This window comes from Lynx rufus, unplaced genomic scaffold, assembly GCF_022079265.1.
Source record: "Lynx rufus isolate CCGP_SWC_20201006 ecotype Redwood Valley unplaced genomic scaffold, mLynRuf1.p SCAF_16, whole genome shotgun sequence".
NCBI classification, from domain to species: domain Eukaryota; kingdom Metazoa; phylum Chordata; class Mammalia; order Carnivora; family Felidae; genus Lynx; species Lynx rufus.
In genome coordinates this window covers 1,884,264-1,910,482 of record NW_025814830.1, presented here as the reverse complement: position 1 = coordinate 1,910,482, position 26,219 = coordinate 1,884,264, and the positions used below count along the sequence as shown (strand labels likewise).

The window sequence follows — 26,219 nt, the reverse complement described above, 5'->3', positions numbered from 1 at the left end:
ATCACTTACATATAACACCCAATGTTCCTTATCACCAGTTCCCTCCCTTAAGGTTTTCTGACTGCTAATGTTCTGCAACTACCTAAATAAGCAGGAATGCAGAACTTCTGAAGAAAAGGGAAGTTAGAGTCCATTTGCCACATTATGAACCTTTCCATTCTCAATAAAAACAGCTGCAATCATTCTGTTAAGAATAGGGATTTGAAACTCCTATGATCACGTCAGGGGCTCTCAATAGAAAATGCAAAGACATAAAAAGTTAATTACCAACTTCTGGAGAGAAGTTATCCTCACCCAGGGAGACCAGGTTCCTGTAGTTCTCCAACATCACATCCCTGTACAAGGCCCTCTGAGCGGGGTCCAGGCACTCCCACTCCTCCTGAGAGAATTCTATGGCCACATCCTTGAATGTTAACCATCCCTGAAATAAAAACACATTTCACCAAGTAGACAGACACAAAATTAGAGAAGCAGAGACATGTAAAGACCGACTTGGCTGGAGTGAGTGCCCCTTTGATCCGTGCAAGATAATTTTGAAGAGCTACAATTAACGTAAAATTAGACATTTTAAAGTACCATTTTGCCATTTTAAAGTACCACTTTGTGGCATTTAGTGCATTCACAGTGTTGCACAAACATCACCTGTCTAGATCAAAAACATTTTTATCATCCCCAAACGAAATCCTTTACCCATTAACAGGTGCTTCCTATTCCCCAGTCCCTGGCAACCACTAATGCTTTGTCTCTATGGATTTACTGATTTTGGGTCTTTTCATGTAAGTGGAATGGTATCAAAAATGTGACTGTTTGCATCTGCCTTCCTTCATGTAGAATAATGTTTAGGGTTCATCGATAATATAGTATGTATCAGTGGAACATTTCCTTTCCTCTGCCTGTGGAGTATTCCATAGGACTGACCGTATTCACTCAACTACTGATGGGCATTTCGTTGTTACCACATTTGGCTGATGTTAATAAGTTGCTATGAACTTTCAAGTGCAGTAAGTTTGGATATCTGTTTTCCATTCTTTGGGATATACACCTAGGAATGGAATTACTGGGTCACATGGTTTAATACTTTGAGAATTGGCCACACTCTTTTCCACAGCAGCTGCAATAGTTTAACAGCAATGTGCTGTGATTCTAATTTCTCCACATCTTTACCAACATTTATTTGTTGTTGTTGTTGTTGTTGTTTTACAACAGGCATCCTAGTGGGTGTGAAATGAAACTCATTTGGTTTTGACTTTGCATCTTACTAATGACTACTTTCATTGAACACCTCTTCTTGTGCTTGTTTCATTTGTATATCTTTGAAGAAATGTCTATTAAATACTTTGACTATTTTACAAATTGGGCTCTTTGTATCTTGGTTGTTGAGTTGTAGAAGTTCTTCATATATTTCTAGGTTCTGCACCCTTACTAGATTTGTGATTTGCAATTATTTCCTCCCTTTTGGTAGACTGTTTCACTTATGTGATAATGTCCTTCAGCACACAGACATGATTGTGATGATGACCTATTTATCTACTTAGTCATTTTCTCTTTTGCTTTTGGTATCATATATAAAAATCCACTGCCAACCGTAAGGTCATGAAGATTTATCTCTATGTTTTCATTTCGGGGCTCGAACTCACGGACCGTGAGAACATGACCTGAGCTGAACTCGGACACTTAACCGACTGAGCCACCAGGTGCCCAGAGCTCCAGAATTTCTATTCCATCCCTTTATTATAATTTATATCTCTTTACTGATATTTTCTATTTGTTGAAACATTGTTCTCCTACCTCTTAGTTCTCTTACACATTTCCCTTTAGCTGAGGATGTTCAAGACAGTTGATTTAAAATCTTTACTAAGTGGAATGCCTGTGACTCCTCAGAAAGACCATCATTAACCTGGTAATCATGCTTAAGATGTACAATCTTAAAATATCCTTAGATATCTGTAGTGAAGTTGGCCTGCTCAGAAACGGTGACGATGGCATTCTTCAAAACAGTAAGAGATTGTAAAGGACCCATGTATCTTCATTTAGAGAATGTTCCAATGAGGGTCCAAAAAAGCGGTTACCTCTATGTTCACTAACAAGAAAATAATTTGAAGACATGTGGTATGTAAATATTTCAATTTGCAGAATAAAATATCAGGATAAAACATTTACTGAAAAATATTTTCTAAATCACATTACAGTATATAAATCCACTTTTACAAGATTTGCAATAAAGAGAACATCCGTTGCCAATGAAGACAATCAGTGATGGTGGAAGATATGACAGGGAAGGGGATATTTTACTACTGAGTTTCTAAACTGCATCACTGTATGGAATTGAAACCAAAAAAACATATACACTAGAGGGGTTTATACCAACAACAAAAAAAAACACTTAAAAATAATTTGAAAAATGAAAGTGAGCAACATCCTCTTCTGATGACAGAAAGTTCTGCTATGTCTGGCTAAATTATAAACATTTTTATCTAAAAGATCTGTGGCATAAGGGTTCCTAAAAGAACACCATGGTCTTTATGAGATGGATGTGCTATAAATAATTTAAAAAACATTTACTGTTAAACAAATTTGTTGAATCTACAGTTTAAATCTATGTTAACAAAACAAAACACCCTGTCTATTCCTTATTCCTAGTTTGAACTTCCCATTCTAGTCCAAAGTACTTATATTTTGGAGTCAGAAGCACACTGACTCCCTTGTTTAACATCAAAAGGCATTTGTAGAAACAAAGGAAATTTCCCCCATCAGTCTTATTTTCCAGGGTTTCTCAGGTACTTGTGTACATTAATACATCACTTACGTATATAAGCTCTTTAATTCTGGTTTATATGACCTGAAAGGGCATCTAGAAGGAGTTTCTGAAGAATCCTTACTACCCAAACTCATGGACACCACAGAGCCCACTCCCCATCTCCAGTCCTTGCCTGCATAGAAAGTCCTTTACAGCATGACCACCTAAAAGGGGCATCTTCCCAAGTTCCACGTCACTGGGTCACAGTGAGATGGAATCCGAATGGAGATGAGAGAAGGCCCTGGGTGTGAGTAACATTGTAGGCCAGATACCTCTGAGACAGAGAATATTAACAAGTCCAAAATGTAACATTTTAGGAAAAAGAACAATCAACAAAATTATGACTTTTACCTGGAAAAGAGTCATTCCTCCTTTTTTCCCTCTTCTGGTCTTCTTTCTCAGGTAAGTTTATACTGTGTGACAAAAAGTATGCTGTTTAATGTTTAGAATCAACATAACCCCTTCCTCTACCACAATATACATTTGGTGAGAGTTGTAACGTAGGAGAAAGACAGTCCTTTGCTGCCCATTGCAACAGGAGGCATGCAGGGATAATAAAGTCCTATATAAATTCCAACAAGTGTATTTTTCACCCATTTCTTCAGGAAGCCCTCCCCTGCTCAAATACACTCCACTGCAACTACACTGTCCTCTGTCTGTCTGGCACTTGACCAAAAGAAATTGCCTCACTCAAGTTCTGGGCTCCTCCCAGCATACAATGACTGGTTGACACAGGGCATAAAAGCCTGTCCATTCCATTAATTTGGAACAACACTTAAGGGCCACCCCAGCTCCAGAATGCCCTGGTAACTACACTCTGAGTTTAGATTTTGTCCTGATGGTGATGGGAAGCTGTAAGAGGGTTTAATGTCAAGAGATGACACAATCAAATTTTTAAGCTTTAGCTAGGATACACAGAGAGGGCGGGGCTGACAGAAGCAAGCCTCTGTCTCTGAGACTATGCTCCTGCCTCTTTCTTAGTGGTTTTCATTATTTTTGGAACTGGGTCACATTGAAACTCTAATGATAACTGCACACACTCTCCCAAAAAACTGCCAAACACACACCCAATTTTGAAAATCATTCCAAGCATCTTATTAGCTCAGGTTCAGAATTCTTGGTCTATTGTCTCATGTTAAAGGTGAGTAAAATGGGGGTCAGAGGAGGAAATACTTTATGAAGTTACCCTTAACAAGTCTGAGTTGGGTGAGCAGAACTGGGTATAAGTAAATTCTGAAATGGTGGCCTTGACATGTTTAAGTGGAAAGGGCTTGTCCTAATTCCAGATCATAACCTTTCATGTTCCTGAAACAAGAGAAGCTTCTCTTTCATGGGTATAATCAAACCCAAGCATTTAATTCCTCTTTTCCAGAAAAACTATATGAAATTACAAATAGTTACAAGTCCTGGAAAACATGAAAAAGGGTCACCTGTGGGGATGAGGTCTGAGCAATCTCCGTATTATGAACAGATGGGCTCTGCTGGAACAAAGTTGCACATTAATCCAGACCACCTTTCAACATGTGTACAGAAAAGACAAAGGGGGATGCCTGCGTGACTCAGTCAGTTAAGCGACCAACTTTGGCTCGGGTCACTATCCCGTGGATCATGACTTCGAGACTCGCGTTGGGCTCGGTGCTGACAGCTTAGAGCCTGGAACCTGCCTTGGATTCTGTCCTCCCTCTCTCTCTGCACCTCCCCCACCCACACTCTGTCTCTCTCTCTCTCTCTCTCTCTCTCTCTCTCTCTCTCTCTCGCAAAAATAAATAAACATTTAAAAAATGTTTTTTTAAAGAAAAAGAAAAGACAAAGGGGACTTGAGGGGAACATCTACCTAGTTGGAGACTTCAGCTCAGAACTAGGAAATTTAAAAGATGACTTAAGGGAAGAAGAGAACTGCTGAATATTAAATTAACTGGCTGAACTAGCTTTGAGTGTTAAAAGATTATCAACATCCTTAACGGATGTGTAATTAAATACTATAAAGTTATTTGCCAGACATCCAAGAATACTTCCAATATATGACAGAGTAGAAAGCATGTAAAACTCATAATCTGAACAATAAAACTGAGGTAAAATAATTTCGAAATTAAAAAGCTATCCAATGGATTCTGAGATTAAAGCCAAAACAAGTGTGGGGATAACATCAAGTTTAGAAAAGAATGCCATGAGCCACAGAAAAAAGGGGGAGAGAAACAGTACTGTTAATGATGGCCACTGTAAAAAGCACCATGTGGTTACAGAAAGTCTTCCCCATTGACTGACTGAGCTAGGCCTCTGCCCTCTAGATGAGTAGGGGTTGCAAATGGCATTATCTTCTGATGCAACACTTAGAAAGGGCAGATGCCTCAAACACCAGGTGTCACAACTCGCAATCTCTCCTGCATAACTGGAACAATTCACCACATTTTAGATTAATGAGGTCATAAAGCCACAAATCAGTACGTCACAACGTAACATCCCATACCCAGTCAATTCAGTATTCACCTGGGTTTGGGTCCTGTGCTTTGTCTGAGACCACCATGTGTTTTGTTCTCTGTGTAAGTTTCTCTGTGTCCTTGTTTCTCCTCAGTCTTTTTGTCCATTTCCGTTTCCCTCCCACGCTATTCCTCCTTCAACCGTGTGACCCCACTCTGCTGCAGCCTCTGTTTCAATCCCCGCCGTTCTTCCCACACTTTCCGACTCCGCAGATTTCTGCGTCTTTCCCCGCCATCTCTGCCCTCCCTGCGGCGGGGCGAAGGGCCTGCATCCACCTCCTTAGTGACGACTGTGCTCGACGCGGTTGGGGGCGGGGGGTGGGGGCCGGGGGGAGACTCGGGAGTCAGAGACAGGTTCTGAGCAGGAAAACGACCGGCAAGGCGACTGGGGTGTGTAAGGGCCAAAAGCAGAAAGGCTGGGCCCCAACGGGCCTCAGAGAGATTTTAACCGGAAACGAACGCAGACGCCCGTGACCCGCACCGACTGACTGGGCTCGGAACATCTGATGGCCACGCCGCGAGAGGCGAAAGGGACGAACTCCCAGCGAGAACGACGAGTGGGTTCAAGGATTCTACCTTGCCAAGCGACCCCCGAAACCTGGCTGTGAGGAGGGGCCTGAGGAGCGCGAGCCCTGGAACCAACCAGCAAAACGGGAGACTCACTCACCCGAGCGCGCCCCTTCTCCGCTCGGTCCGCTTCCGGGTTTGCGGGAAAGCGCTCTTGCGCGTGCGCGGCGGGTCGAGGGCGTGGCATGTGGGGCGGGGCCGAGGCGCGCTGGATCCCGCCCCGCAGGCCATCCTCCTCCGGGTTTCTGCCGGTGCGTCCTTCCTGCCCGGCCGGTTCGCGTCGTGCTTTTGGATTCCTTACAATCCCCCTGGTGTCGTTTGGAGCCAGGCTGGGTACAACCTTAGGGGAAGGGTGGGCCGCTTCTGTTGGGAGCGACTGTGTTTGACAAGTTGAGCCCGGTGCGCAGGGAAACATTTGTAACGAGTGGTGGAGACGCACGCCAGCGAGGGAGGCGGAACAGCCGGGGGACCTAGGATCGGGGATCCTCGTGGGGCGAATGAGACCCACCTGACAACTCCTTGTTTAATATACCAAAATCCGGGGTGGTCAGTGTGGGTGATGGACGCTAGAATGAGACATGCAAAACTCTTCTGTGAGGGTGAGCCTCAGTGGCTCAGTAGGTTAAGCCTCTACTTAGCTCAGGTCATGATCCCCGGGTTGTGGGGTCAAGCCCACCATTGGACTCTGTGCTGACATCTCAGGGTCTGGAGCCTACCTCGGATTTGTATCTCCCTCTCTCTCTCTCTGCCCCTACCCTGCTCGCACTCTGTCTCACTCTCTCTCAAAAATAAAATAAACATTAAAAAAAGACCACACAACTGTTCTGTGGGGAATGTGCAGCTTGGTATTAACTGAGCTTTTCACTGAATTGTCACTTCTGCTCTCCATTCGCTGAACTGCGTTCCCTGGCGTTCCCCTCCAGGCCCTGGGCTGTGGGGGCGGAGGGCTGGCACGGTGCTTTAAAAGAACAAACATTTCTGCCTCTCTATGCGTGTGCATTAATTTCTCTCTCTCTTTAAATTTGATATTCGAATCCACGCCTCTCGAGATGAATTATAAATCCAAACGCCTTTGAGATCTACCATATGACACCTATATTTTGCTTAAGCCATTAATTACTAAATATCACTGCAATTCCAATTTTAAGGATCCTTGTTCTCAGTTATTTTGGACAACGATTTTTCACTTGAAAATTAAAATTTTTAAAAACGTTTATTTATATTGAGAGAGAGAGCAAGGGAGAGAACGCAAGCAAAGGAGAGGCAGACAGAGAGAGGATCCCAACCAGGCTCTGAGCAGAGCCCCTGCCCCTACTGGGGCTGGATCTCACAAACTCTGAGATCCTGACATGAGCCACAACCCAGAGTCCGAGGTTTAACCACCTGAGCCACACAGGTGCCCCCAAAATTCAATATTTTAACTGATCTTTTTGTTTTCTGTTTCTGAATGCTTGGTACCAAAGGCAGATAACGTAGCTTCTAAAAGGTGTACTCTTTCAGAGATATTTAACTTTTCCTAGTAGTGATGAAATACTGGTTTTGAAATAATTCCAGAGACATGTGATAAGGATATCTATTCTATATGTGAATAATACAAGCAAATTGTAAAACTAGGTTTTCACATTTTCAGTAGTATCATATCCACTCTTAATAATGTCTAATAGGAAATATGCAAGTTAATAGCTCCTCTTCTGTTTCCTGTGGAAATTCTGAAGGAGGTGACGGCTGCATTTGCTTTTCACATCCTATTATGTGACTGCCGCCTCCAGTGCTTAAATCTCTGCAGGGAGTGAATGAACAAATGACTACACATTGTTTAACAGTTTACAATAATTTATAGGTATCTTGTCATTTGAGAAGGTTGTGTATTCCTTCTGCAGCGTGCAGAGATGACCCTGGACACAATAAGGTCAGGGCTCCAGAGAACAAAAGGGCTGATTGTTAAAAAACCATGGGGTGATTAGGACAGAGGGGTTCAGCACCCACCAACAGGGATTTTCAGAAAGAGCCAAATGAAATGAAAAGGTGGAAGAGAGAGCTTAAAATGATACAAAGGTGCTTATCAAGACAAGCATGCCTTGGGTAACCCTCACTTCCAGGGAAATTCTGGAGATGTTGTTCCTGTGAATGTGCTGGACCACTGTTTATATCTTAAGAGCTTGAAAACTATGGAGATGCTGGCCCAGATCATGAATCCTAAATGGCCGACAGGAAGGAAGTTAAAAGTAAGGCAAATGGTGATTGTGTGATCTTGTTATTCAGCAACCCCAGTCAAACTTCTTTGTGATGTTTCCACTGTTCATTCTCAGTCACAAGAAGAGAGAAAGTGGTATTTACCCCCACAGTTAGGATCCAGCCGCTGATTGTTAGGCGCGTAGAGCTTTTAAGTTCTAACATCTTGGAGTTTCTGGGACCATCGTGATGTTCTGGAAGACACTCAAGAAGCAGGTGGAACCAATAGATACACCACTGGCAACTCTGAACATACAAACAATGTGCATCAAAACTCATTGAGGACGTTTTTCAACCCAAATCTGTTGCTGAGGGACTTCTTTAAAGATGATGAACCAGGAGCGCCTGGGTGGCTCAGTTGGTTGGGCGTCCGACTTCACCTCAGGTCATGATCACCCACTCTGTGAATTCGAGCCCCTCCTTCACTTCAGGTCATGATCTCCCACTCCATGACTTCAAGCCCTGCATCGGGCTCTGCTGACAGCTCAGAGCCTGGAGCCTTCTTTGGATTCTGTGTCTCCCTCTCTCTCTGCCCCTCCCCTGCTCATGTCTGTCCCTCTCTGTCTCAAAAAAAAAATAAAAACATTTAAAAAAATTTTTTAAAAAGACAATTAACCAGAGGTTGGGCACAGACAGGTGCTTGAGAAGCAGGTCTTAGGAAGGAATTTGACCATTTTTAATTATTTTTTACCATATAGACTTCTCTTTTGACCTTTACCCCGCTGTAGGATGTGAAGAATAAGACCATTTATTATCATTTTGATTGGAATTCTCATTTCCCAAATACCAAGCATTAATGATGTTATCCCTACTACAGTTTTTGCTGGTTATTAAGTTTTCTTATGCACTTTGGCATACTTGTGAATTTTTAACGTCACTGATGTAATAGTCTGCTCATAAATAAACATATAAAAATAACGATACTCATTTTGGTGTTCTTTTCTTTACAGTTTTTGTGGCTATTCTTATTTGTTCTTTATTCTGTAAGATCTTTGCAGTAACATTGCTAGTTCAAAAAACTAACTGAGGGTATCTATGTCAGGATCGAATTAAACTCATAAATTAGATGAAGAACTCATCTTTTTATAATATTGAGTTTTTCTACCCAAGAACATGATGTAAATTTACATTCATTTATTTCTACTTTCATATATTACAGGAATGTTTTATTGGTTCCCCCATATAGGTTTTACACATTTTTGTTAGATTCATTCCTAGTTAATTTCGTATTTTAAAGCTATTTATTTATTTAGAGAGAGAGCAAAGGCAGGGGAGAGGGGCAGACAGAGAAAGAGAGAGAATTCCAAGCAAGCTCCATGCTCAGCAAGGCAGGATCCCACAACCCTGGGATCACTACCTGAGCTGAAATCAAGAGTCAGGCGCTCAACTGACTGAGCCGCCCACGTGTCCCTATTTCATTTTATGTTACATTTTTTCATTAAACGTTTATTTATTTTTGAGAGAGTGCACACAAGTGGGGGAGGGGCAGAGAGAGAGAGGGAACACAGAATCCAAAGCAGGCTCTGGGCTCTGAGCTGTCAGCAGAGCCCCCCTCGGGGCTTGAACCCAGGAATCTTGAAACCACGACCTGAGCTGAAGTCGGATGCTCAACCAACTGAGCTACCCATGCGACCCCATTTTACACTACACTTTTGTAATTGCAGGCCCTGCTACTATAACTTGTAAATGATTATTTGGCATACATAGGTCATTGTATAAAAATATTCTATGTACAGGGGCGCCTGGGTGGCTCAGGCGGTGGAGCTTGCAACTCTTGATCACAGAATCGTGAGATTAAGCCCCATGTTGGGTGTAGAGATTACTTAAAAATAAAATCTTCAAAAAAATAGCCTATGTACAAAAAGCCTATTGTTTTTGCGTATCAGTATTATATCCTATTATCTTACTGAATTATTTCTCATAGTGAATTTTCTATTGTGTTTCTAGAGGTATGCTTGTATCATCTGCAAACATAGTTCTACATCTTGGTTTCTAATTCCTCTGCCATTTTAAATTGCCCTGGCTAAAATTATGGAAAGAGCCTAAATGTCCATCAACTGATGAATGGATACAGAAGATGTGGTTTATATATACAATGGAATACTACTTGGCAATGAGAAAGAATGAAATCCTGCCATTTGCAGCAACGTGGATGGAACTGGAAGGTATTATGTTGAGTGAAATAAGTCAGTCAGAGAAAGACAGATAGCGTATGTTTTCACTCATGTGTGGATCTTGAGAGACTTAACAGAAGACCATGGGGGAAGAGAAGGGGAAAAATAATAGTTACAAACAGAGGGGGAGGGAAGCAAACCATAAAAGACTCTTAAATACAGAGAACAAACTGAGGGAATGGGGGGAGGGTAAAATGGGTGATGGGCATTGAGAAGGGCATTTGCTGGGATGAGCACTGGGTGTTATATGTAAGCAATGAACCAGGGGAATCTACCCCAAAAGCCAAGAGCACACTTTACACACTGTATGTTAGCCAAATTTGACAATAACCTATATTTAAAAATAATAATAAATAATAAAAATATAAATACACTCATACATCAATTGCCCTAGCTAAACCTCTAATATAATGATAAATGAATACAATGGGTGATCATGTACTTTTTTTACTGTGGTTTTTCTGGCCTTAGTGGACTATCTCTAGGGCTTCCCTAAGAGCAAGAACAGGACTTCGTTTTGCCAAGTTGGAAAGATCCTAAAGAAATTCCTAATTTTGAGTATTTTGATTCCACATTCTTCCATGTTGAATTCTTCCAAATAACATTTTTGTAACTATGAGTAAGTTTCTTGATTTATCTTCACAAATACGATGAACTTATATTAATGAATTTCCTAATAGTGAATCATTCTTGAATTCCAGACATAAATTTCACTTGGTCATCATATTTTTAGATTATTTTCAGGGGTTTTGCCTATATTTATTTTACATGGTACCACATCCAAGCAGACGTGAGATCTTTCTGTGGCAACAGATCTTTTTGGTACCAACTTTAGGATGTTTTAGTATCAGAATTTTATTTGACATAAAAAGATAATTTGGAAATTTTATTTCTTCTCTGATGCTGTTGAATTGAGTAAGTAGCATTAGCTTATCTGCTATTTAAAAGAATGGAAGAATCTGGGTGCTTTTATTTGTGAGGGCCTCTGATAAATGTCTTCCTTTTCTCTATGAATATTAGTCTGTTTGGACTCTTTATCTTACTGAAATCAATTTTGATAAAATGTATCGTCCTAGAGGGGCGCCTGAGTGGCTGAGTCCGTTTAGCGACCCACTTCAGCTCGGGTCATGATCTCATGATTTGTGGGCTCGAGCCACAAACAGCCCCATGTCTGTGCTGACAACTCAGAGCCTGGAGCCTACTTTGGATTCTGTGTCTCCCTCTCTCTCTGCCTGCTCCCTGCTCACACTCTGTTTCTCTCTCAAAAATAAATAAGCATTAAAAAATTATTTTTAAATGTATAGTCCTAAAAAATGTCCATTTTTTTATTTTATTTTTTTTTTCAACGTTTATTTATTTTGGGGACAGAGAGAGACAGAGCATGAACGGGGGAGGGGCAGAGAGAGAGGGAGACACAGAATCGGAAACAGGCTCCAGGCTCTGAGCCGTCAGCCCAGAGCCCGACGCGGGGCTCGAACTCACGGACCGCGAGATCGTGACCTGGCTGAAGTCGGACGCTTAACCGACTGCGCCACCCAGGCGCCCCAAAATGTCCATTTTTATATAGGCTTTCTAGTTAATTTGTTTTGAGTTGGGGAAGTGGGACAAATATTTTTAAATCTCACGTATTGACATCATGTTCTTTATTTGCATTTATTGAAGATTTAAAATGTACTGCAGATATTGAAGAATTTTTAAATAGAAAAATCCTTCTTGAGTCATTTGTAGGATTCTTTCTCTCTGCCCATAAGTTTTAAATGGTGGTGGTACTTGGGTGTGAGGAGTAACAAAGAATTAGACTGGGGTAAAAGAAATTCTCAGGGAAGCACAAAATCCAATGAGGCACGTGGGCTTCTCGGCTGGTCTTTCATGGCTCAGACCTCAGCATTTCCTCCTTCCATGGGACACCCTGTCTGCTTGCAGGAATAATGGAAAAGGAAGAGTCGCTCTCAAACACTCCAACGATCCCTTTGGATACGCTCACTAGAAACTTCTAACAGACCCTGGTAATTAAAGAGTTTTTCAGAACCGTTCTCAGTTCCCCAAGTGTTAAATTATCATTGTCACTACAGCTGACATGATGACGGCAATTCTTTGGGGAGGTGAGGTCTCAGAATCACTAACCTGTATCTCAGGGTTTGGCTTCCTCCCTCCCACACATACTTTGCCTGCCACTTTACACCCAGCCTCCAGTCCTGGCAGCAGGAAGGAGTCTGTGAGAAACTTCTAGTTTAGGGTGAGAGCACGGTCTCTAAGGTTGGGAGATGCAGCAGGAATCTGGGTAGGTGAGCATGTCTGGGAAAAGAATCTTCCGGCACAGGATGAGCTTGTGAGAGAGACTGCTCAATCAGTGCATGACTGCTGCTAACATAATTTAACAAAATCTTCATTGACAGGGTTCTTCATGTTTGATCCAAGTGCGCTCAGAGTCTGAATCTTAAGATACTTCAAGATTATAATTTCAGGGGGCGCCTGGGTGGCTCAGTCAAGCTTCCAACTCTCGATCCCAGCTCAGGTCTAGATCTCAGGGTCATGAGTTCAAGCCCCGCACTGGGCATGAACAGTCTACTTAAAAAAAAAAAAAAAAAAGATTATACTTTAGGAACTTATCTGCTATTCAATCCCATGAGCAAGAGTCACAGAGATATTTTCAGGAGCAATATTGTGAGCCCTGTGAAGGCATGTGCATGTGATAATGAATATGATGGAACTAATTGAAATACCTGATTCTCAGCAGAAACAGTGTGACTGAATGGGAAGTGCTGAAAATTATTCTTCTATAACTTGAGTTTTGTGTGCTTAATGGAGACAGTGGTCTCTCCTGAAAATCTCTGTGGACTATTGATCTGCAAGACAATTTTCTTTCCTGAAATTAGGAAAGATACTTTAAGAAAAACCTAATGTCACCACAGAGGGATTTAAAGAGCAAAAAATTAAGGACTTTGTTTTTATATTTTAATATTTAAATAATAAATTTATTTAAAAATATCTCATCAAGAAAAAAAGACAATTTTAAGCTATATTTCTTCTGGTTTAAAATCATTTCCACAGTATTTCCAATTCACTAACTCACCTCTCTTGCTTTTCAAGATCCCAAGAGTTGAAGTCTTCAAATTCCATTTTGCATGTTTGCATTGTATTTTAATAGCTTTTCCAAATCAAATATTGGCTCCAGATTCAGTTTGTTCTAAAATAGCAAACATGCAGTGATAGATCTTTAAATAGGATTAATTTATTTTCTGCCCTAATATGCTTTATCACTATGTGATGTTTCACGTCCCATACGTTAGCACACAGTGCAGTTCTGCCCCATAATTTCTGTTACGGATGCCATTGTCCTTTTGGTCCAGGCAAAAAATGAAATGAGTTCAGCTGCCATCCTAACAGTTGTCTACATTAAATAAATCAGATTGGCTCAATAAAATTACTCAGTGCATGAATAATTTATTAATACCTTTGAATCTTCACTCCATAGCTATATTGGTTATAAAGAATACTTAAACGAAAGTGGGAAATGATCAAACCAGGTTTAGTAAGTAAAATAAATTTAAAATATGAGAAGGGGTGTGTGTGTGTGTGTATCCATAACGAGGTTCCTGGCATAGTATAGTACCGTAGCAAACATTCATGTCACTGCAACTAGGCAACCAAGGTTCAAATCGTGATTCCTCTGCTATTTACATGAGTCCCTTAACTTCCCATGGTTAAATTCTCCTCGTCTATAGAATGAGAGTAATGTTAGTTCCTAACTCATAGGGTTGTGAATATTATATAAGTTGCAATAGGGAAAGCAGTAATAACAGTGACCCACACATTGTAAGTGCTATAAAAAGACACACATGTAACTTTGGACATCTCTTAACAAAAGACAATAGAGTTTAGATGTTCATTCTCAGGGAAAGGGAGAGGTAGGTAAAGATTTTATTTTCCATGAAAGTGTAGCCCAAAACTCATTATGTTCATGCAGAACCCTCTATGTGTGAGTTCTGGAAAATGACAGAATGGCCTCGGTGGATTTGAATATAGTAGTGATCTTCCTATTCCACATAGTCATTGGAATCCTGGGCAGTTTCTCACTCTTCTATCATTAGATGTCCCTTTGCTTCAGGGGATGCAAGCCGAGATCCACTAAGTTGGTTCTCAGGCACCTGAGTGTAGCCAACTCCTTGCCCATTCTCTCTAGAGGAATCCCAGAGACGATGGCAGCGCTAGGGCTGAAACATTTCACCATTTATTATGGACGCTACGTTCTTTTATATGTTCACGGAATGGCCAGAGGTATGTCCCTTTGTTCCACCTGCCCTTGACTGTCTTCCAGGCCACCACGATCAGCCCTGGGAACTCCAGGTGGGCAGAGCTTAAAGTGAAAGCTCTAAAGTACATTGGCCCCTCAAGTATCCCGTGCAGGGTGTTCCACATGCTAGCAAATAAGTTTTTTTCCCATTTATATGACTGTAAATGGAACAATAAAACTATTACCAAAAAAGTGTTTGGGATATTGTTGTGCTTCACAGTGTAGAGACAAGATCACAGGCTCATTATAGGCAGCAATGACATCTTTCCTTGACATTTTGTGTTTGACACATGACGTTGGCCAGCAGCTCCATGGTTTTTCTCTTTCACAGTCACAAGCAGAGGGTCCAATGCATCCATAGGAACAATCTGTCCCCCAGACCTCCCCTGAGACCAGAGCCACCCAAAGCATCCTTGTTTTGGTGACCACCATTGTATCGTTTAATGCCATTTCTTCCATTATTTATGTTTACTTGCCTCTCTTTGATAATTCTAGTTGGTGGCTGGTGAATGTCGCTGTACTAATCATTGCATGTTTTCCAAGTATTAGCTCTTTTGTTCTCATGAACCATGACCCCAGCATATTCAGGCTGTATTGTGTCTCCTGTGGAAGAAATATATAATTCCCTCATCTCATCAGGGATATATGAATTGTCTTCCACCTGTTCAGTCAGGGATGCACTGAAACCTCAAAGAATGTGAAGACCAATAATGAACCAGTTTCATTGCAGGAGAGGGGTGAACGAGACACACAGACACCAGCCTAATAGGAAATAGTAAAGATCATGATACATGAAATCATCTGTAATTAATATGTGTGTAGTTATATAGTTTCTATTTTTATTAATGGTAACAGTGGAGAAGTTAAGATTCTACAAAACAGTCCTGAAATAATGTGAACATACTGGATATATCTTTGAATGTGTAACTTTCAAATTGAGATAATAAAATTTCCCAAGATGTACCAAGATTCACAAGATTGGAATTGTGAATCCTGATTTGTGATACAAATGGCCTGGTGTGAAGGCGGAGGGAAAACCAGGTTTACTTACTGCTGGCTTTGGAGGCTATGTCGTGAATAGTGTGCTTTATATCCTAAGGGAAACTGGGGACATTTGAAATATGGTAATGCTTATGGAGCAAGATGAGTGCATGGAAATGTTTTCTGCTCAACATTTGAAGAGTAAATTGTGGGGGACAAAGAGGAACATAGGAAGAGGTGTCAGGTGAATGTTAGAAAGGGTGCAGGTGAGAGGCAGTCAGTAAACATTGGGTATGTGGGAAAAGACTGAATGTACTTTTGAGATGTTTAGAAGGCAGACTGTTCTGTATTAAATCTTGATGGTAGTTGGCATGGTTGGGGAGAAAGAGATTTCAAGATGGACTTCTGCTTTTCAAACTTGAGGACACAAGAGGTTATGGAGGGCCCTTTCATCAAGCTTGGTGCAGGAGGTGAGTAGCAATTTGAAGCTGGAGTACACGATGTAGTTTGTTTCAAAAGGAGTAGTATTGCTTTTGAAATCACCACCAAGGCAATATGGACACCTTTGAAAGAAAAGGTAGTTTGCTTCTGACTTCGTGGGCTCTTATTAGGGTATGTGCTAAAGGGAAAGGGTAGTATCAGTTCAAGGTCCCTACAGACCACCTGGCCACACAGAATGGATCATGAGGCACCAGTATTAGCTAAACTCTCAACACTCACTCTATGTATCTGCAGGTCTCTTTTTTGGGAGCGAATTTCAAGATTACAACCTTATTCTGCAATTCAAAGCATTCCTATCATTTCTTTCACATGGGTGACTTGTGGTAAGGTGTACCTTTAGAAGAACTGATCTATTTCACCTAAATTTTCAAGTATATCTGTGTAGAGTTTTGTATTAATCCCTTACTACCCTTTTGATGTCTCCAGGTTCTGGAGTAATATTCCCTTTTTAATTTGTTAGGAGGAATTTGTGTTTTCTCTTATATCATTTGGTAGTTTTGCTAGTGAATCATGAACATTATTTTTTTCAGTGAACCATCTCTTTGCTTTATTGTCTCTACTGTTTTCCTGTGTTCAGTTTTACTTATTTTTGCTCTTGCCTTTATGATTTCCTTCTTTCTGCTTCGGTTGTGTTTCTTTTTTTTCCTTCTGATTTCTTACTGCAACTAAGATTATCCTTGGATATTTTCCCTCTTTTCTAGTACATTGAGTCCTATCAGTTTCCTTCTCAGTACTGCTTTAGTTGAACCTCACAGAAATGGCAGGTTGTATTTTCATTTTCTTTCAGCCTGTATATTTCACTTGAGTCTTCCACTTTGAACTGTGGGGTATTTGAAAGTATTTTGTTTAGTTTCCAAATGTTTGGAGATTTTCCAGTTAATTTTTTTGTTTTGTTTTCTTTTTGGATTTGGATTCCATTGTGGGCAGTGAACACACTCTAGGATTCTGTTCTTTTGAATTTGTTGAAGGGTGCCTTAGGACCCAGCAGAACTGTCTTGACATATGTTCTTGAGGGGAAAAACAAATGTGTAATCTCCAGTGTTTGGGTGGTGTTATAAAAATGTTGATGAGATCATGTGACTTGATGGTGTTATAGTGTTCACCAGTGTCCTGCTGACTTTCTGTCATTATTCTATCAATCATTGAGAGAAGTCTCGAGCTGTAATTGTCAATTTGTCTGTTTCTCCTTTCAGTTCTATCATTTCATGGTTAACATATTTTGCAGCTATTCTTTGGTGGATATACATTCAGCATTGCACAGTCACCTTGTTTGACCCGTCAATCATGTAATTTCCCCCTCTATCCTCAGTAATTTTGTTTTCTCTGAAATTTGTTCTATCTGGTATTAATATAGACATTCCTGCTTTCTTTTGAGTGAGGTTTACATGGTATAAGTTATACTATTCTGTAGACATTGGGGCTCGGATAACTCTTTCATGTATGAAGCTGTACTGTGCATTGTGGGATATTTAGCAGCCTCGCTGGCCTGTACCCACTAGATAACAGTAGAACCACTGCAATGATGACATTAAAAATGTCCCCAGAACTTTGCAAATGTTCCCGAGGTGGGGGATGATTATCCCCCCTGTATATCAATTCCACGAATATGGAGATCAGGAAAGCAAAAGATACTACCATGCCACTTTGTTCTCAGCTGCATTTAACACAGTATTCCAAGAAAGACCTGATGTCAGAAGTGAATGACCTGATTTGCAAGTAGGATTTAAGGACGTAACTGTGCCTCATCTCTAGTGGGTAAAATTGACCATTAATAAATCCTTTGAGGTCAAGCGCAAGTTAAAATTCAAAATCATGGCAAAGTCTACATGAAAGACATGGCCCTAATTAATGCCCTATGAAGTTCCCTGCCGTTGACTACAGTAGGTCCTGTGGGATTGCTTCTCTTGGACAGCGTGGCTTAGTGAACGGAAAGCACAGGTGTGGCTCTATCAGAGGGGCCCGAGAGGCTCAATGACCCTGAAATATATACGAAGAGCATGGCGTGTCTAGCTAAATATGGTGGGTGTAGCTAATAGATGTAGCTGTTTGGTATCACATAAAGTGCTATTTAAAAATATTGTGCTGTCCACGATGCGCCAAGTTTGCACGAGAAGGAAACTGTGATCATGCAGTAATGTTTGGTGATGTACATTATGATGGCAAGGAGGTCACTGGGGAAGACGGCTGGTTGTGCAAGGAAGACAGGGTTTCTGACACTTTAGCAGATGTAACTACATGAAGTCAAGAACGGTGAAACACAAAGGACTGGAAAGCTATTCTCAGGGGAAAAGTAGGAACCTAAGAAAAGATCCTTCCTCATTCCTGCCCCTCCCTGTTTGCTGTGGACCAGAGACTGCTGGGTCCCTCCTTTCCTTTTCTTTTCTGAATAGGAGGGTTTATTGAGTTTTTTTTCTGTTCCACCATAATGTGTTAGGACTGAGGACTCCACGTCAGGCTCTCAACCGAGAGGAATCTCACGAGACCGTTGCAAGACCCTCCCATGTGACTGTAGTCATGTTTGGGTAGAAATTTTTTCTTTCGGGACAAACCTAAGTGTATTTTGTGTGAAATACAAAGAAGGGATAAATGATTCCTGATAGAAGTTGTACTATCGTACATTGTAATATTTCCAATTAATTATCACCCTCTTGTGAGATTATATGTCTCTGCTCTTTGATATCAAGCTTGGCCACATGACTTAGGCAACCCTTCTTCTTTTTGAGGGGACTACACGTCCTTCCCAATTTATAGCCACCTTGACTAATGCGGTGTGAGTAGAATGGCATATTTTAAGTGTAAACAGAAGCTTTCAAAGCTTTGTTTGCTCCTTCTCTTCTCTCTGGCGCAAGAATAGTTATAACCACATAGACTGAAGTTCTATCCTGAATCCCAGACTCAAATGACAGAACCAAGCAAGAGGTGACTAATGATAGAAGTGATATGAGGAAGAAATAAATGCTTGTTCTGATGAACCCAAGAGAATTCAGGGATATTTGCTACCATAGAAAACCCTTCTAGAAAGCTGACTGGTACTTTGTGACCTTTTCTTTCCTCCTTACCCATCTTAACTACCCAAAGTCATTGTCTCCAGTAATTGTACCACCTTTGAAATCATGTTTTCACTTACTCCCTCCCTATATTACTACCCTCATATCTGCCATTTTATATTCTCTACTTCCATTAAAATATCCATTTATTTTTAATTTTGTTTCAATTTTGTAACTTTATTTATTTCATGAGAGAGCTCATGCATGCGTGGGGTAGGGGCAGAGACAGAGAGAGGGAGAGAGAAATTTAAGGGAGCTCCACGCTCTGTTCAACCGACTCTGCCACCCAGGTGCCCCCATTCATTTTAATGCATCCAGAAATATATTACCCTTTACAATCCAACTACCCTCAGTGGACTATGTGTTTTCAGTTACAACATTTTCAACTGGTTTATCATAATCAAATATTTATAAATAACCTCAAGAACCTTGCCTTCTTCACTGTCCTGCTTCACCTAAGCCTCAGAACTGCATAAGATCACTTAGGAGAAGTTCACACTCCTTGGTCAAACACCCAAAGCAAACAAACAAACAAACAAACAAACAGGAAGAGTCTTTGGCTTAGGTGTTCTGTGGCTAGCCCTTTTCCAAGGACGTGGTCTTTAGTTTCTCCTGCTGTGGTGGCAAATTATGAATGTTCTGATTTCATTTTCATTCACTTCAGGCTACATTCTCATTTCTTTCTCTACGTCTTCTTTGTCCCAGGGTTAGTCACAAGGAGGTCATTGTTTTCCAAGTATTTGTGGATTTTCCAGAGGCTTTTCTATTAGTGATTTCTATCATAATTCCATGGTGGTCATACACATATTTTGTGTGATGTGAATTCTTTTAAAATTTAGCGAGACTAGTTTGATGGCCCAGAATATGGTTTCTCTTGGTAAAGTACTGTGTGCACTTTTAAAGATTGTGTTTAATTCCCTGGTTAGGTGGAGCGTTCTTATGAATGAAAAAAATCAGTATTTCTCCTGTGTAGGGAAAAAATCTCACACAGAAGACTTCACTTCTGACACTTCCGGTCACAAATACGTGGAGGGTTTCCCCCACCAACAAGCAGTCTCCGACACCAGCTGATTTCCTACCATTCACCTCAACTGTGACACCCTCTCCCTGGATGCCCCTCCACACACTCCAGCCACCAGGTGTAAGTCCAGGCTGATGCATGTGCTTCTGCAAACTGGTCTAGATCAGAGGTGCCAACAACCCCCTCATTGTCTTTGACTAGCCTGCTAGAGCCCCTCACAGAACTCGGTGAAACACATTTACCAGTTTATTACAGGCTATGATACAGGATACGGATGGACAGTCAGATGAAGAGACACACGGGATGAGGTCTGGGAAGGTCCTCAGTGCAGAAGCTTCTGTCCCCATGGAGTTGGGGTGTGTCACCTCCTGGAGGGGCGGTGTTCGCCAGCCTGAAATCTCTCTGAATCTCCAGCCATTGGGCTTTTGAGGAGACTTCCTCATATACTCATGACCAGTCATTAACTCCATTTCCAGCCCCTGTCCTCTCTCTGGAGGATGAGGGGATAAGGTTCAAAATCACCATCCTTTCGGTGAACAGCCCCACCCAAAGAGCCCACACAGGAGAAGCCTCATAATAACAAAAGATGCTGCTGTTACCCTCGTCACTTAGGAAATACAAGGACATTAGGAGTTCTGTGCAGGAGCCAGGGGCAGAGAACAATACATAATTTTTCTTTTATCTCACAGCTGTGTAAATGTCATTTGGGGCAGTTTCCTCGATAGTCATGTTACAGTCGCTGAGGTACTGATTTTATCTACTTGTTCTATTATGGAGAGAAGGGACATGGAGATCTCTGTCACTGTTGATTGGTCTGTCATTGCATTCCTGTCCATTTTCTCAGGGGTTTTGAAGTTCTGTTGCCACGTGTATGGTTTAGGATTCTCATGTCATTCTGGGGAATGTATCCCTTTATGACTATGAAATAGATTTCATTATCCCTGGTCATAGAATTTGCTCTTTAATTAACTTTAATCTGATATAGCTACTCTATTGTTAATACCATTTATGTTTATCTTTTTTCCATGATTTACTTTGTGTCCTTAATTTTTGAAGTGAATTTCTTGTAAGAAATATTTTGCTGCGTGTCTTTTAAAAATTCAATTCATGGGGTCCACTGGGTGGCTCACATGGTTAGGTGCAAGACTCTTGATTTCAGCTCAGGTGATGATCTCATGGCTCTTAAGATTCAGCCCCATGTTGGGCCTACACTGACAGCATACAGCCTGCTTCAGATTCCCTCTCTCCCTCTCTCTCTGTCTTAAAATAAATAAAACTAAAAAAAATCAGTGGCAATGTTTGCTTTACAACAGGGCCTTAAGTCTGTTTTACAGATATTAATATATAAATTATCTTGCTATTGCTTTTGTAACGTCTCCTTTGTTCTTTTTCTGTCTTCTTTGAAATATATGAATATTATTTTTGAATTTTTGTTAATGTTTCTTTTTGAGAGAGAGAGAGAGAGAGAGAGAGAGAGAGAGAGAGAGAGAGAGAGAGAGAGAGAGAGAGAAATACTGTGCTTGAGTGAGGGAAGGGCAGAGAGATGGAAACAGAATCTGAAGCAAGCTCCAGGCTCTGAGCTGTCAGCACAGAGCTAGATGCAGGGCCTAAAACTCATTAGCCGTGAGATCATCACCTGAATGAAGTCAGACCCTTAATGGGCTGAGCCACCCAGGTGCCCATGAAATACCTGAATTTTTATAGATAATTTTGCTTTAAATACTTTTTGTTTGTTTCTTTGTTTACTGGTGTTAGCGATAACTATTTTTTATGTGTTTGCTTTAGGAGTTATCCTATACAGCTGACCACATTATACCTTCATGTGAGTTTATACTTCTTCATATGGAGCACCCGACCTTTCCTTTCTACAAGGACTTCCATTTCTCCACTCCTGCCCCATGCTACCATTAGTATAGATTACTTTTACATATACTATACACATATATACTAGACTGTTAGCTTCTTTTCTTTTTTCACATTTATTTATTTTTGAGAGATAGACAGTGAGCAGAGGAAGGGCAGAGAGAGAGGGAGACAGAATCTGAAGCAGGCTCCAGGCTCCAAGCTGTCAGCACAGAGCCCGATGCGGGGCTCAAACTCACGAGCTTTGAAATCATGACCTGCATCTAAGTCGGACGCTCAACCAACTGAGCCACCCAGGTGCCCCTAGACTGTTAGTTTCTTAAACCGTCCACTATAAAGAGGCTTAAAAATAGGAAAGACAGTTTTTATTTACCCATATAGCTACTACTTCTAGTGCTCTTTTTTTTTAATTTTTTAAAAATGTTTTTATTTTTGAAGGAGAGAGAGACAGAGCATGAGTGGGGGAGGAGCAGAGAGGGAGACACAGAATTGGAAGCAGGCTCCAGGCTCTAAGCTGTCAGCACAAAGCCAAATGCGGGGCTTGAACTCACAAACTGTGAGATCATGACCTGAGCTGAAGTTGGATGCTTAACCAACTGAGCCACCCAGGCACCCCACTACTCTAGTGCTCATAATTCCTTTGTGTAGATCAGGACTCTGCCACCTACAGAACATGAGCCAAGTACAGCCTACCATCTGTTTTTACGTGAAGTGTAACTGGAATGCAGCCACACTCATATTTAGGTACTTTTGACCCAATAAGGACATACTGGAAGAGTGGTAACAGAAACAGTATGGCCTACAAAGAATAAAATATCTACTGTATGTTCCTTACATAAAAGTTTGCCAACTTAGCACAGTCACATTCTCATCACATCTGAATTAGTATAAAATTTGGGATATGAAACATAATGAAACGGCAATGGTGACACAAGATTGGTCTCAATTGGAAAACTAAGAATAATTGGGAGTAGGTCTTGTACTCATGAAGAGAACATGGAATATGCAATTGTTACTTTTCAATTTGCAAGTACAATATCTTATTACAGGTTAAAAACTTTTTGATGATACTGACATTGAAGATATAACTGAGGCGTAAAAGACCCACCAGGCACTACTTGGTACACATTCGTAAGTGGAAGAAGCAATAAACCCTTGGCTGGGTATAAGGGTAGACAACAGGAAAAGTATGTATCTTAACAAGTCCTGGGATCAACTCCCTAGACAGTTTTCACAAATGGTATTTACCATCTTTCCACTAATTCATTACCCCACCTCACTGCTGTGTTCTCTCAATAGTGGTAAGGCTGCCATAAAGAAATAGGTCTGTGCATTCTCCAAACAGGTCATGGTTTTGGATCTATCACATATGCTCTTAAGCCCTCTGGGGAGTTCTATTGTTAAAATTTTAAAAATTCTAAGTACAAGGAGTCCCAAAATTTAAATGTCTCCAGTAGAAACTTAATATCACATTTCACCAAGCCACACACCAATTGTGGATATTCCAGATCCACTGTAAATATGTTCCCATTCGGGCAATTTTCTGCTGCTTTCCTCCACCCACTTGCCCTTCCTCATTGGTATTTGCATGATACACTTTCAGTGGTTCTGGTCAAAGATGACCTCATGTGGGTATTGCCTGAAACCATTGTTATCTGGTCAGGGCAAGCTAATAATGACGCCCAAGAGGCCATTCCCTCGGTAATAGTTGTAAGTTCACAGTGCAATGAGTACCATCTCCCCAGCCCCACACAGGATGCATCATAACAATGTAGTCACCATTTCCTGCTTTCTCTACCCATCTTCAGAACTTGAGAGCCCTACCCTGCTCTCCCGAGAAAGCATCATTATGTAATAAACATTCTCCTTACAATTCAGACAATGGAGTCATCATTCTTGACATCTGCCATCTGTTCCAGTGGAGTAAGCACAAGTGAAAACGAGCAAAAAATGTTTTAGAAGGTAAATGAGATTTCTCGTTATCAAAAAAGATTCCCATTGAGTATGTTCATTCTTGAGAGTAAACTCATGAATATTTCTCTTTTCAAATTATTCCCTGAGCACTCCAGCACAAAGTATACATTGTTACCTTTATCCTTACCTCTGAAATATTCTTTTAGTTCCTAATAGTTTTCATATACCCACGACTTTTCTATTCTCTTAATGTAACGTGCAACACGTGTCTTATTTCAGTACAAAAGACATGCTGAAATATAATCATATGGTGTATATTTCTGAATGGGAAGGCAGGTTGTCAAGGGTGAGAGTTGAAATTGCATTGCTATGTTATTTTCATTATAGCCACAAAAATAATCTGGGATATACTATGGAGTGTGTAACTCCCAAATTAAACTTATGAATGAATATATATTTCTACAACTGCAGGTTTGAATCTAACACGGAAAAAAAATGTTATGGATGACACTCAACCTAGAGAGGACAAGAATGTATTATTAGTGTTCATTATGAAATGGCCCAATGAGGTGGGATGCACATGGGCTAATAAAACATCATTCATTTAGGGTTACACAAAAGCCTATATTTTACGTACTTAGATATTATCTGAGAAATTGGGTACAATAAATCAAAATGTATCAAAATCCAAGTTTCAATCCTCACAAGCGTACTAGTTTTGCATTTTGTTTGTTTGTTTTTTCAGACAGCACAAGTAGGTGAGAGGGGCAGAGAGAATCTTACATAGGCTCCACGCTCAGCAGAGAGCCCAACGACACAACCCTGAACTGATATCAAGTCAGACACTCAACATACTGAGCCACCCAAGAACCCCTACCTTGGTTCTGATTAAAATGACCTCTATAACCTTGACTTTTCAAAAATAAGAGTAATTTTATACATTACCTTTCAAAAGAGGGAGAGACCATCATTCCCCCTCCATTTTCTCTACCACATATGCCACCCCTAGTAAGCCATCACTCACATGAAAATCACATTCTCTCAGTGTCCCCACCTACAGTGTTTCATGATCATCTGATAGAGGAATTGTTTCCTGTACTAATCAACAAAGACTCCCAATCATACTAACCAATCTAGAGGAGAGGCTGTGACCACAGAAAACATGGCAATATAGATAATACTTTTACATCTATTCCCTGTCACTACTCATGATCTCAAATTTATACTACACTGTATCTTAAAATTAGCATCCTAGCCTTTCCAGGATATACAGGTATGACTAAGCCTCACATTCCTTTCACGTAACCAATCCTTTCTCTGTGAAAACCATGGTTGATAAATAAAACACGTGTAAAGTAGAACATCAGTGGATTGCAAACTTGAAGTTGTAAGTCATCAATAACAATGTAGCCTCACAAATCCTCAAATAATCAACTCTTAAATATAAAACAAACAGAGGGTTGCTGGAGAAGTTGTGGGAGGCAGGATGGGCTAAATGGGTAAGGGGCATTAAGGAATCCGTTCCTGAAATCATTGTTGCACCACATGCTAACTTGGATATAAATTAAAAAACAAATAATAATAAAAAAAAACATTAATAAAAAAAAAAAGAAAAAGGAAACCTCAAGTAATTGAGTAAAAAAAGTTATAGGGGTGCCTGGCTGGCTCATCCAGAATAGCATGTGACTCATGATCTCAGGGTTGTGAATGAGCCCCACGGTTAGATGTAGAGAGAAAAATAAAAATTTTAAAGAAGATTTAAACAGAAGATGATTAGTAGGTCTTTCCACAGATACACTTGTTCCATTGACACACTTCATCTCATGAGTTTTAAATAATTTTAATTTTCTGTGGAATTTAACACCGATGATTGGTTAATTCACAACACAGACCTAGTTCCCCCTAGTATGAATTTTTATATTGACAGAATTGTCTAAAGAAATGATGACCTTCACCTGGGTGGTTCAGGCAGTTAAGCGTCCAACTTCAGCTCAGGTCATGATCTCACAATTGGTGGGTTCAAGCCCCATGTCAGACTCTGTGCTGACAGCTCAGAGCCTGGAGCCTACTTCAGATTCTGTATCTCCCTCTCTCTCTCTCTCTCTCTCTCTCTCTCTCTCTCTCTCTCTGCTCCTCCCCCACTCACACTGTGTTTCTCTTTCAAAAATAATCATTCAAAAAAAAAAAATTACCTTCATTACAAATGTGTAATGTTTCTGTCCAGTATGAAGTCTTTGGTGTTTCCTGAAGTACAGAACTTGACACATATGTATGGTTCCCATGTTATGTGAATTTCTTCAAGACCACAAAGCACAAAGTTGTACATTTTTTTAATCAGTGTTTTTAAATCA

At 40.6% G+C, this 26,219-nt stretch overlaps 2 protein-coding genes and 1 pseudogene across 3 annotated transcripts in view; 2 read left to right on the top strand and 1 right to left on the bottom strand.

The window, feature by feature from the left end:
* Positions 1-5,982, bottom strand: part of LOC124510827 (zinc finger protein 677-like) — a 62,134-nt gene extending 56,152 nt beyond the window's left edge. For both annotated transcript variants that reach the window (XM_047077494.1, XM_047077493.1), the window contains exons 1-3: positions 5,942-5,982; positions 3,149-3,210; positions 268-421 (exon numbers count right to left, since the gene is read on the bottom strand). In XM_047077494.1, the coding sequence (XP_046933450.1) occupies positions 268-421; positions 3,149-3,163 (169 nt within the window). In that variant the 5' untranslated portion in view covers positions 3,164-3,210; positions 5,942-5,982. The remainder of the gene's footprint in view (positions 1-267; positions 422-3,148; positions 3,211-5,941) is intronic.
* The window catches only part of LOC124510813 (zinc finger protein 160-like), a 339,108-nt gene that overhangs the window by 60,614 nt on the left and 252,275 nt on the right, over positions 1-26,219 (top strand). The window lies entirely within an intron of this gene.
* On the top strand, positions 14,249-15,163 carry LOC124511636 (vomeronasal type-1 receptor 2-like; annotated as a pseudogene).